Source organism: Galendromus occidentalis, unplaced genomic scaffold (genome assembly GCF_000255335.2).
Source record: "Galendromus occidentalis unplaced genomic scaffold, Mocc_1.1 scf7180000077471, whole genome shotgun sequence".
Taxonomy (NCBI): Eukaryota; Metazoa; Arthropoda; class Arachnida; order Mesostigmata; family Phytoseiidae; genus Galendromus; species Galendromus occidentalis.
In genome coordinates, this window is record NW_003805459.1 from 396,534 (window position 1) to 407,215 (window position 10,682).

At 53.2% G+C, this 10,682-nt stretch overlaps 1 protein-coding gene across 1 annotated transcript; it reads right to left on the bottom strand.

Moving 5' to 3' along the window:
- Positions 1-4,922: 4,922 nt before the first annotated feature.
- Positions 4,923-9,084, bottom strand: LOC100904424 (synaptophysin-like protein 1). Its single transcript, XM_003744638.2, has 5 exons — positions 8,983-9,084; positions 8,038-8,153; positions 7,694-7,898; positions 5,877-6,065; positions 4,923-5,388 (listed from the first exon to the last, which is right to left on the bottom strand). Exons 1-5 carry the CDS (start codon positions 9,082-9,084, stop codon positions 5,197-5,199), a joined length of 804 nt encoding a protein of 267 aa, XP_003744686.1. The 3' UTR covers positions 4,923-5,196.
- Positions 9,085-10,682: the final 1,598 nt, after the last annotated feature.

Sequence of the window (10,682 nt, forward strand, 5' to 3'; positions counted from 1 at the left end):
TACCTTGAGCGCGGTTCTTAAACATTCGTCCAAGAGCCAGGGCCCAGACGGCCAGAGCGCGTAAAAAGATGTTCCATGCAGTCATAAGCCCGTCTCGCCGTGCTCTACCGACGTCTCATATTCCTCGGAGGCCTCGAGCCGAAATCCCTCCACCGTCGGACGTCACGGACTAGAAGCGGCCGAGGTAGTTGAGGAACGCTCGCTTCAGGTAGTGAGCAGGCCAGCCGGTGCACCAGGAAGAGTGACAGTGATTGGAATGATAATTAGCCGAGCTCATCTCTTTGAGCTTCTCCCAATCCGTTCGAAGTCATTATAGTTGAGTCGGTTGGCAACTCGCGCGCAACTCGCGGCCATCTACTGCTAGCCTCGGGCTCAGTAAGTCCTAACTCCTCCTTGTAAACGTTTCTGCAGCAGTCGAGCTAGCTGCCGAGAGACTTTCCACAACGCTGTATCAAGGGCATAGGGGATGTCCGTTTGAGTGTCAAGTGAATCACAACTATCTTATTAGGGAAGCAAGGGTGACTCGGGAACAGAACTCCTCTGCGAAGACAAAAGACTCGCTCACAAAGACAATGTCGACGCTGTTCATGTTCGAGGACACAGAGAGCGAGTCCCACAATCGAACTTGAGCTCCTGGGGAGCTACCGATCGAATTGATCAAGTACAGGAATGGGAGGAGCCTCCAAATTGATTCATAGGATAGACTTCTTGGTTTAGAGTACGCTACAAAACGTCGAGAATCGCGAACAGTTTCCCACGGAACCCTGAAGATCTCAGAACGCAAGGAATTACGGAGAAAAAGCTTCCAGGCTGTAGATCAGCTTCCGCGGCTTTCCGTTGGTCGATCAGCGGTCGCCTCTGTACCTACGATCTCGATCTCTCTGCAGCATGGCCACACGAACCGCAACAAAGCGGCCCGCGGGGTCGGACATCCGTCAGACCCCACTCAACGCTACACGCGAGGTCCCGGTGTCGCCTCATCAGGTCGATCACCCGGTGTATACTCGAGCTTTGGAGCATCGAGCCGACATTTCCTCTCGATTCCCTTCCGACTGTCACAGGTATCGCAGCCGAACGCCTGGAGCTGATTCTCCGTCGAGCCACATTGGTGAGTCCATGAATGAGGGCAGGAATCCTTTATCCACGAATGAGAACAAAAAGCTTCCATTCGGTCTCCGCCTTGACCTGGAGCTCCGCGTGGAAACCTCCCTGTACAGAGAAACGGAACGATCAAGAGCGAAGGTTGAAGCAACGAGTTGATCAAGTTCGTAGTCCCCGGCGGACCGTAATTACGTCCGCCACTGTTTGCCTATCGAGCTAAGTACTTTTTTTCGCCACCGAGCAGGCAAAAGCAGCATTCGCGAACACCTGTCTGCCTCCCCGAACAAGGCAATCAATATAAAGCTTACTTGAGAGCAAACCGTCGATGCTTCTCCCCGTCGAATCAGAGCGAGTCCGCAGCGCGGTCTGAATCCCACTGGACCGTCTTCAAGGTCCAAAGTTGGAGAATCTCTCCGGCATGAATTCTGCGGCGAAAAACGGATACAACACAAACTTCATTTTGGAGAACCTCTGTTGGACAGACTCCTCGATCGAGGACTTTATGGGGCCTGAATCGCCCGCTCCGCCTTCGAAAAACACTCTCGACCAGGCGAACGCTTGCCGTCCGTAAACATGGAAACGGGTTTTCTAATATGTTCGAGGCTCAGCGAATTGTTTACCCTCGACGTCGTTAACCCCTCCCCCCCCGTTTCCGCAAATTTGAACAAACAGAAACAACGGGATCGCTAACCAGCATTGTTTGACGAAAAGCTTTGGCAATTTTCGACGACGAGTTTATGGCTCATATGCATGTATGTATCGCTGTCGGATCGAGTTCCGCTCATCGAGCGATTGTCAGATTCTCCGCGGACGAAACCCCTCCGGACGCTCTTGTCACGATTTCTCATGAGGTGAAATCCCTCTCCGAAGGAGAAATAACGTCGACAGAGTGCGCGAGCCGAGATGGCAATCTGAGGCTTAGGGCACCAATCGTCATCCCGTCCGTCCCTCGTGACCTTTACCCCTAATGGATTGGTATCGTCTGTCTGAGGTATCGCCACACGCCACCGATGACCGTCCCTCTCGAGGCAAGGACCTCAGCACTAATCCGTGGATCAGTCGATGTTACAAAGATCACGCCGACGGAAATGAGGTTGTTGCACTAAATGGTCGCCCACCCGGACAGCACTCGAGCGAAAGCCGTTTGATGTCAATCACATGCTCTGAGGTCGTTCGCTCTGGATGACCGACTAGTAATCCATCGTGTACATATCGGAGCGGAGACTAATTGTTCGCAATGCTGAGAACGATTTTTTCTCCCGCCTCTTTGACTTTGGCGTTTGGCATTGAGTTTGTGACACCCCCGTTGCGGAGGCAAGGCTGAGCCTGCCGGGTCACGCTTTCGGAAAAACTCGGACTCGTGTCGGATCTCGATCGGACGTCGCCGTGCGTTTGGCGATTAGTAATTCTGATCAAGGGTCCCTCCGAAGCGACGCATCGGCTCGCGATCTGCTGCAGGTCGTCCGGGGCCTCGACTGTTGGGATAAACATCAGAGAAACTATGCATCGAAGTCGTTATCGAGCGTCTGATTCGGAGACCGCGAAAACAGAGATAGCAGCTGCGTCGGTAGAGGAGGGATCAGGCTCTAGACAAGTCCCTTTGAAAATCTCGTAATACTGTTGATCTCCCGTCGCTGCCGCAGGAGGATTACAAAGCCCGTCCCCTCGCTTCCCCTAGTCAGGATCAGTAGGGATAACTTGTGGCTATATCTGGAACTATTCCTCACGTTTCTCGTAGCTGAGATGAGAAACTTGACGGGAGGGAGCGGATAGGGCCCCGCGATGACGTCTCTCGGGTCTCGGGGGGATCGACCAAGGCCAGGATGGACAACTCACCGTCTGCCGTTAGTGTCCATGGCCTCGACCAAAAGGCGCCGCGGGTCCCATTCTGCTCATCCTGAGCGAAAGCTGCGCCTTTCCGCGGGGGAGGCGCTAAACACTTAACGGGAGACCCTCATGTTGGATTTCCCTCCGATGAAAACTTGACGTGACGTCAATGAGGCCAGCTCCTTCCGACAGACAATGCTCAATGCAAGAACGATTTGGGTTTCGGATTCGAATCGAATACGAGCTCAAGGCTCTGCGCCTCGAGGCTCTCGAGTGTCCTATCGATGCCTCACGGGGCTCTGGAACTCCCTCAGCCCGTCCCGCATGACGCAATTATTTATTTGGCCAATGCGAGGAACGAGCCAGGTCGGGACCCGCGTGGAACTCGCCGGGGACCCTCAGCGAACCGAGAAGTTTCAATATTCATTTCCGAGGTCAGAGCGTCGGCGTCGAGGTCTTGTTGATCAACGTCCCGGAAGCGGCGTATGAGGAAAAACGGAACGAATCATCCATCGAATGTTTTCACATGACAGTGGATTCAGTCGCTGATGTTCCGTTGGGAACTGCTTTCATCTCGAAGCCGCGAGCCCCTGCTAGCTTGCTTGAATCATTCCGTCGTTGCTGCTCGGAAGAATACCAATGAAGGAGGAAGCTCAGAGGCAAGGGACTTCAGCTAGCGAGTTTGGAGGAGACGGAAGCGGCAACGCGGCGCGTTGAGTGTACGGAGCAAGTTTCGGAGGGTTTCGGAATCGGGGTTCGCCGTCCGAGCGTCAACTACTCACTTAGGTTGAGGGCCTTGAGGAAAAATCCCGTTTCACCGAAGTTCCCAGTCATTTGCATACATTCCGATACAGCGAGACGGGGTTGGCCCGAAGACGGCGCCGGCGATACGCTGCATATGCCGTCGAAGGTGTCCCAGAATTGAACGGCGTTAACCCCCACTGGCGGCGCGCGCCGAAAGCGCACGCGAAAACTTCTTATCTTGACGCTGTCCGGAATTGTTTTGATTTGAGTTCATTTCGGGGAAACGGGACGAACCGGAATCGGAACCTTCCGAGCTAGGAGCTATCCCTCCCTCCCGGTCACTATATGCAATTCCCGATCTGTTTCCAACCCGAGCTCGAACGAAAATGACTGGGTCGCCGGGCGGCCCAGCACTCGCTGGTATTCGATCTATCGACGGGAACGCTGCTGACTTCGGGACGTGAATCTCCGCGGAGACCTGGTGCCGAGGCCTCACCGCACGCGGTCGCCACGGCACGCAGCTCATTACTCGGATCGACCGGGGAACGCTGTCGACACTTACGGAATTCCCTTGCTTGCTTTTTGTTTGTCTTATCCTGCTCCTCCACGTCCTCGCCGGTTGGTGTGCGGCGCCCTCCAGCGGGCTCGGGTTCCATGAACAAAGATGTCTCAAGGATGCTGATGCTGCGGTTTCTGCGGTTGCTTCAAGACCTCTAATTCAAACACTCGTCCGCCTCCGGTCCGTTTCATTCCTCTTGCGAGAACTCCCTCAGCAGGCAACGCATTTCGTAATCAGGTCGATGAGCTCCCCCGTTTTCGGGGAACGACCTCATTCTCTTCCTGAAAACCTGCACTGCGATTCCATATGAATAGAAATGCAGAGTCGGGAATGAATTTCGAATACTGCGGAAAAGGATTCGAACCCAAGATTCGAGACAAACCGACCCAGTCGGCGGAAGCACAAGTCGGTGATGGAGTCCGACGTATCTTGGAATCCTTTCACGAAAGGCCTTACCGGAACGACAAGCATGACGTTCATTCATGAATACTCTGAATATCCTCAAAACGCTTTCGAGCCTGCGACATTGGACGCATATACATGGAAGCCACAAAACCGGCAATGAGAGGCCACGCTCTCCGCCCCCACAGGCTTCGCCATTGCCTCGGGGAAGCTCTTAAAATTCCAATTCCTGATCGACAGGGACGGCATTCATGAGGACGGTATCCGGTTTGCTTAAATTATCACTCTCGCATGCATTACTTTATTGTCATTATTATTTCCCGCAGAGTCTCTGTGCGCGGCAGGATTCCTCCATCTACCGAGGATTCGACGGTCGGCGTTCTAATAATTCGCCTCGGGCAGTTTGGAATGACTAAAGTTCTACCTGTTCCAGCCCGCGGGAAGAGGGCTGTCCCCATCATGGTAACAGAAGCTGATATTAACGAAACGTGATCGACGAAAAATGGCAGAGTACGCGAACGGCTTCCAGCGTTCCGAGATAACTCGTGATCTCGTTCTTATCGCTAATACTGCGCCGTCATCGTTGGTGTTGGTGGCTTCGGTGGGGCTTGCTGCGACGGTGGATTGCTCGACGCGGGTCGGGGTCGCTGCGGACTGTTCGGCGTCTCTTGAGGTGGCTGAGAGTGCAGCGAGGTTTCCTTATAGACGAACCATGAAGAACCGGCCCACAATATGATGTTGGTGAATCCTAGGATCTGCAAGAAGCTCATCAAATAATTACGAGAAAATCAAGCGTCGCAACATAAGGAACCCAGAGCCCCAGGACATGACCCAAAAGGATCCGAATGCATCTCGAATTCTGCGTGGCGCAAAGCGAGACGCGGAACACGCGAGAACGCGGGGCAGGTCGGCATATAATCTTAAGGTTGCCAGGGAATTCCATCAATTCCAGTCATGAATACCACGAGATCAAGTCATGATGTTGGCCGAGAGCTGAACAATGATTCTGGCGACGTCAAAGGATTCCAGAAATTCCACAATCGGACTCGCAAGACTTGATCGCTCGTAATCGAATCAGATGCTGGGCGACCCGTCATAAGAGGCGATACGGCATTCGCGGAACATGCTCTGAGCGGTCAAGGCTCTATCGAGTGAAGGGGACATTATTCGCATTCTGCTAGGCGACGTCCTCGGGGGAGCTGATCGTTGCGAACCTTGCTCAGATACGTCTGGAAATACTCACTGCAGCGATGTTGAGCGAAGTGTACTTGGCTTCATGAATCGGTCCGCAGTCCGCACCCGCGGTGCAAGCGGGTATCAGCTTCGCGAGACTCGTCGGATCCGAATATCTCTTGATCGAGCTCACCGCATCACTCCAGACACAGGACGAAACGAACCACAGCGATGTCATGACCGCAGTGACGCCGAAATCCTGAAAACGATTCATTATTCATTTTCTAATTCCATAATTCCCATTTCCTGATAGTTCAACGAATGATGCAACCACAATTTCATGGCTACAGAGGTTGAAATCAGAGCTCAAATACGCATCGTTGATTCCCGCTGTTACGACACCAAGTGTCGATGTTCAGGTGGTGCATCTGAGCTACCCTCGATCACCGGCCAGAATCCATGTCTGTACGTTGGAATCCCTAAGGTAGAGCTTGGACGATTGAGAAACTCCCGAGACCGTCGACAACTCGATATAATGTCACGAGCGGATACATATATCACGCAAGCGCCAGGGATCTCGAGAGGGGCAATCGGTATCTCGCGCAATCTTATTCCGCCTATCCGTATGCAGAATTTTCCCTCGTAGCTGGTCCGCCAGCGGAGGGAAAACCGCCTTCGGTCACCTAAGACAAACGCGACGAATCTGATTGACAGTGAAATCCCATACGACGAGAGCAGTGCGCCGGTGTTGGCATTTGTGCCGCCGACCATCTGGATGGAGAGCAATTCACAGAGCGCAGTCGATGGCGAATGGGTCCGATATTGAGCACTTGACTAAGTCGCGCGGAATTCTTTCTCCCATCTGCTCGACGACTCATATTTCGCTGTTTATAACGGCTCTGGCTCGATGAATCCAGAAGCGCATATACTCGAAAGAATTTTTTTTCGAGAATTCTCCTCGAGCTGACTCGTCGATGGGAGCTCGCTATCTCGTATCGCAGAACTCGAACGTCACAATTCGATCTATGACGAGATATAACTATAAATGTCCTACACGACGGTTCGGAATTGATAGACGTTTGTTCATTGATATCAAACGGGTCGTAAATATCCGTTGTACTTTTACGAGGAGAGCCACCCGATCGTCGTCACTATTCGATATCGGGAGAGTCGTCTGACTTCATTGAATCCGCGCGATATACTCGGAGAGTTGAGAACGGGTGCGACCATCGAAATGTCGGATATGTCACAAAAAGTTGCGAGAAGCGATCCTTTCGCTGATGAGCTGCGTTCACGGTGCGAAGAGCCTTCGCCCAGACGTCATAAAGTGGAGCGAAACACGGTTCGAGAATGGGCGTTCACTTCCTGACGAACGTTTGACTGATTCTGTGTACTTATTGCGCCCATCAAAAGAATGAGGACTGGAAGAAGACCCCAGCCACGTTTTGGAATACGTCTTTGAGTCGGAGTAAATCAATATTTGATAAGGAGCCGCAAGAAGAATGAGTAAGTACACGACAGCGCGGACGACTTTGTTCCCGGACTAATAACTAAGAGCTCATGTGCAAATCGGATTCTTGAGCCTGATATGTTCGTTCGTCCAATTTTTTTTTTCTGAAGGCCAGATCTATATAGAGACTACACCGTTCAAAAAGCGTTGCGTCCGAGGAAGTGATTGCCGTGTCAGCGTAGGCGGTAGTTCTACTCTAATGTAAATCAATCATGGGTCAGACTTCCCAGAGGCGGCGACGGTGCCGGTGGCTGCAAGAACGATACCGCTCTGCTGCTTGCCGCGAAGATGATGGTGATTGTTGTTTGATTTTGGTTTCGACCACACATTTCACACTGCGGAGAGGTGTGGGAACCCTTGAAAGAAATCTCACTCACCAGCAGGGGAAGCCACGTATTGTTTTCATAATATTCAGTTTTGCACAGGTAAACTGGCAGGGTGACGAGGCACACGAAGAGACTGAGGACCCCGACGGTCACGAAGAATTCGGCCTTGCCCTGAACACCGCAGGCCATTGACGGGACTCGGATCATCCTCGGATCCAAGCATCCTTCTGGTGGATCGAAGTCTAGCAACTCTGGACTGAGAAGAGATGAAATTCAAATTCAATTCGTATTCGGATACTCTCGGGGAGGAGATGAGTGGTCCTATTCGATTCGGACATGCATACATATATCGAGGCCTCCGAGAACATTGCGATCTCAACTATATTGAGCCCTACCTGAAAGGGTATGTCGATTCGACAGTCCACGTTTTGCTGTTGGCACCGCATTTCACGGTGACGTCCGAAGAGCTCTTGTAGCTACAGGCGATAGAGAACGCTAGGATGGCGAAAACCTGGAAAAGGGAAAACTTCGGGAACAGCGACCTCTGCTATGAGCTCCCACATAGCTCCCTTCAACCCACCCCCCCCTCCTATCCCGCCCGTCGGCGGAACTTTTTCGCGTAGGCCGGGATATCCGCCCGAATTCCCGGGTACTTCGTTCGCTCCGAGATCTATCCACTCTTTCCTCTCAATCCGTTCAGCCCTGTGCGGACTCAAAAATCTCTGTTGGTACTGCATTTCGACGCGCCCACGTCAAAGATAAAGTTTCCGGCGGGCGACGGAGCGGACGGTCTCGGCCTTCCGCCGGTGATGCAGTCAGTTCCGCCGACGAGCGACGAACGCCGCACCGATGCACTAGCGAGGGAATTCGGAACAAATTCTGTGAGTCTAGCAGCGACTTGTGATTCGCCGCTCAACTATGAGAATCCGCTACGACAGAGCGAAAGTGGGCGAGACGTCCGTCGCTCACAATGTCTGTTTGTGCGTCTGCCCGTCGGTCCGCCCGACAGACCGACTGTCGGTCTGTACGTCGGTCACTCTGTTCGTCTGACAGTCAGTCAGTCAGTCGAGCGATAAGAGAATTGGCTCCCTCTTGAAGCAAGTGGATCACCCATCGATGGAAGATGCCGTCGAGATGGTTCAGACGAAGTATTCTCCTCGGCGCGAGATAGTCGATATAGAACGCCGACCCAACTAGTTCTGGTCGGACGTCACCCTCCGCTCGCTAGATTCGCTCGGCGCCATTCGATTCGGTCTCCCGAGCCTCGGGAGCAATAATTTCAGACCTTCGCGAGCTGTCGCTAATCGACAGGCATCGAATTACGAAATGGCGTGACTTACCACTTGTAGGACGCGAATGAACCCCCTTGGTTCCAAAAGAGTCCGGAGATCGAGAGTGAACATTTCGACGGCATTGGCAACATGCGCGCGCCAACGTTCCATGTGGACGTTTCAACGGCGAGGGAACACTTACCAATGAGAATGAGAGGGAGAGAGGGAAGTTTTCACAACGAGCAACAACCAGCGCGACTATGGGATCACTATCGGCCGTCTTCGCTACGCTAGGGCCGTAGTACCATTCATCGGAAGGGCGTCGACGTTTTCAGCTCTGTTCTCCCCGCGGGGAGTCAGGAGGCTTCGAGTTCGATCGAATTTCGTGAGGGATCCGTGGTGGTCAGAGAGCGTGTGGAACGCTCGTTGAAGCACCTCCACGCGAATCTCGAAGCCCTCGTCCGAGTCTCTCGAAACCCTTCCGAGCGACTGCCTGGCTACCTGCTCTCCCACCGCCTACCTGTATTTTAGTAACTCGGTCGACATTTGTGTTTTTCGCTTATACTGGCAGCTTGTGAGGCAAGGTCGCCCTTAGCATCGTCTCTAGAATCGTTGCGTGCCGGCCCTGCGAAATCAAAACAAAGAGGCAACGCATCTTCTGGGAGAACACGCAGCAAGCAGTCTCGCCGCCGCTTTTTGACGGCTGAGACGGCATCCGCTCATCTCGAGAAGAGGCATTCCGAATCAATCTCGTCGAACTCTCAGAGCCGATTTCGCTAGAATCGTACGCTCGCTCACGGCTCGGGACTAGTCGGGGAGCGGTGCGTCATTTATCAATTCAATCGGGAACATGGCCGTTCGGGTAACTCGATGCGGGGGCTGGCGCCAGCCATGTTACTCCCTCTTACTTCAAGGCCAGCTGCCTGCGGGTCAGTCCACGCCCAGACCCCAGATCTGATGATCCCCTCCGGGAGCGACTCGGAATTTCCAAATCATCATCATCATAGGAAGAAGGTATGATTTGCTCAAGACCTAGTGCAGATTTCTCCGGAGCCCCAGCAAGGCCGTGGCCGAACGGTTTTACGGCGCGGCGACAAATGCCTCCACTCGACGGATGGGGCGGATAGGGACATGAGGACTGTCAACGATGGGCGGGGAGCTCTTCAGTCCCCCGAGGGGACGACAACCTCGTCTGAGGTGGATCGATCCATACAGGCGTTGAACTCCAGAAAGTGCGAACCGGCATCAGATGAAGTCGAATCGCCCAATCCTCCGAACCATTGGTTTCGGCTTATGGCCGAAAACCCAGAATAAGAGCCCATCAGAAACGCTTTGAAACCGCACTGGCACTTCCGCTTAGCCTCACAATTATGATCCGCCACTAGTTCCCCGCTCCTGGTGAATCGAGGGATATGAGAGGCCTCAAATCGCCTTCCAAGCGACTGCGCTGCCGGCGTCGCGGGAGCAGCCTTCGAGTATGAAACCTCAGATCTGGGAGTTCCGACTCGATCTGCCGATCTCTCACTTCCAAAAAATAGGACAGGGTTGAGGCTAGGTGGCCCGGATAGACGTTGACTTCTCTCTTGACTGATGCCGCTCTCGCATGACTTAGGATTTGATATCGAGAAGACATGGAATGCTCCCACGAACTCCGCTCCAGCGCCAAGGGGAGGAGGAGGTCCAGATCGATCCGATCTATTCGGGCCTTTGAGCAAATCTCGAAGTTGGCACTCAAGGATGCTCGATTCACCTCTGTATCGTCCAGCTCC

What these genes read in the sequence shown, in the direction of transcription:
- LOC100904424 (XM_003744638.2), bottom strand. Translation starts at nt 9,084, where the DNA reads ATGGAACGTTGGCGCGCGCATGTTGCCAATGCCGTCGAAATGTTCACT. An exon ending in TCATTCGCGTCCTACAAGTG is followed by an intron (nt 8,154 to 8,982) that starts GTAAGTCACGCC and finishes TCCCTTTTCCAG; the next exon opens with GTTTTCGCCATCCTAGCGTT. An exon ending in CTTCGCTCAACATCGCTGCA is followed by an intron (nt 5,389 to 5,876) that starts GTGAGTATTTCC and finishes AGCTTCTTGCAG; the next exon opens with ATCCTAGGATTCACCAACAT.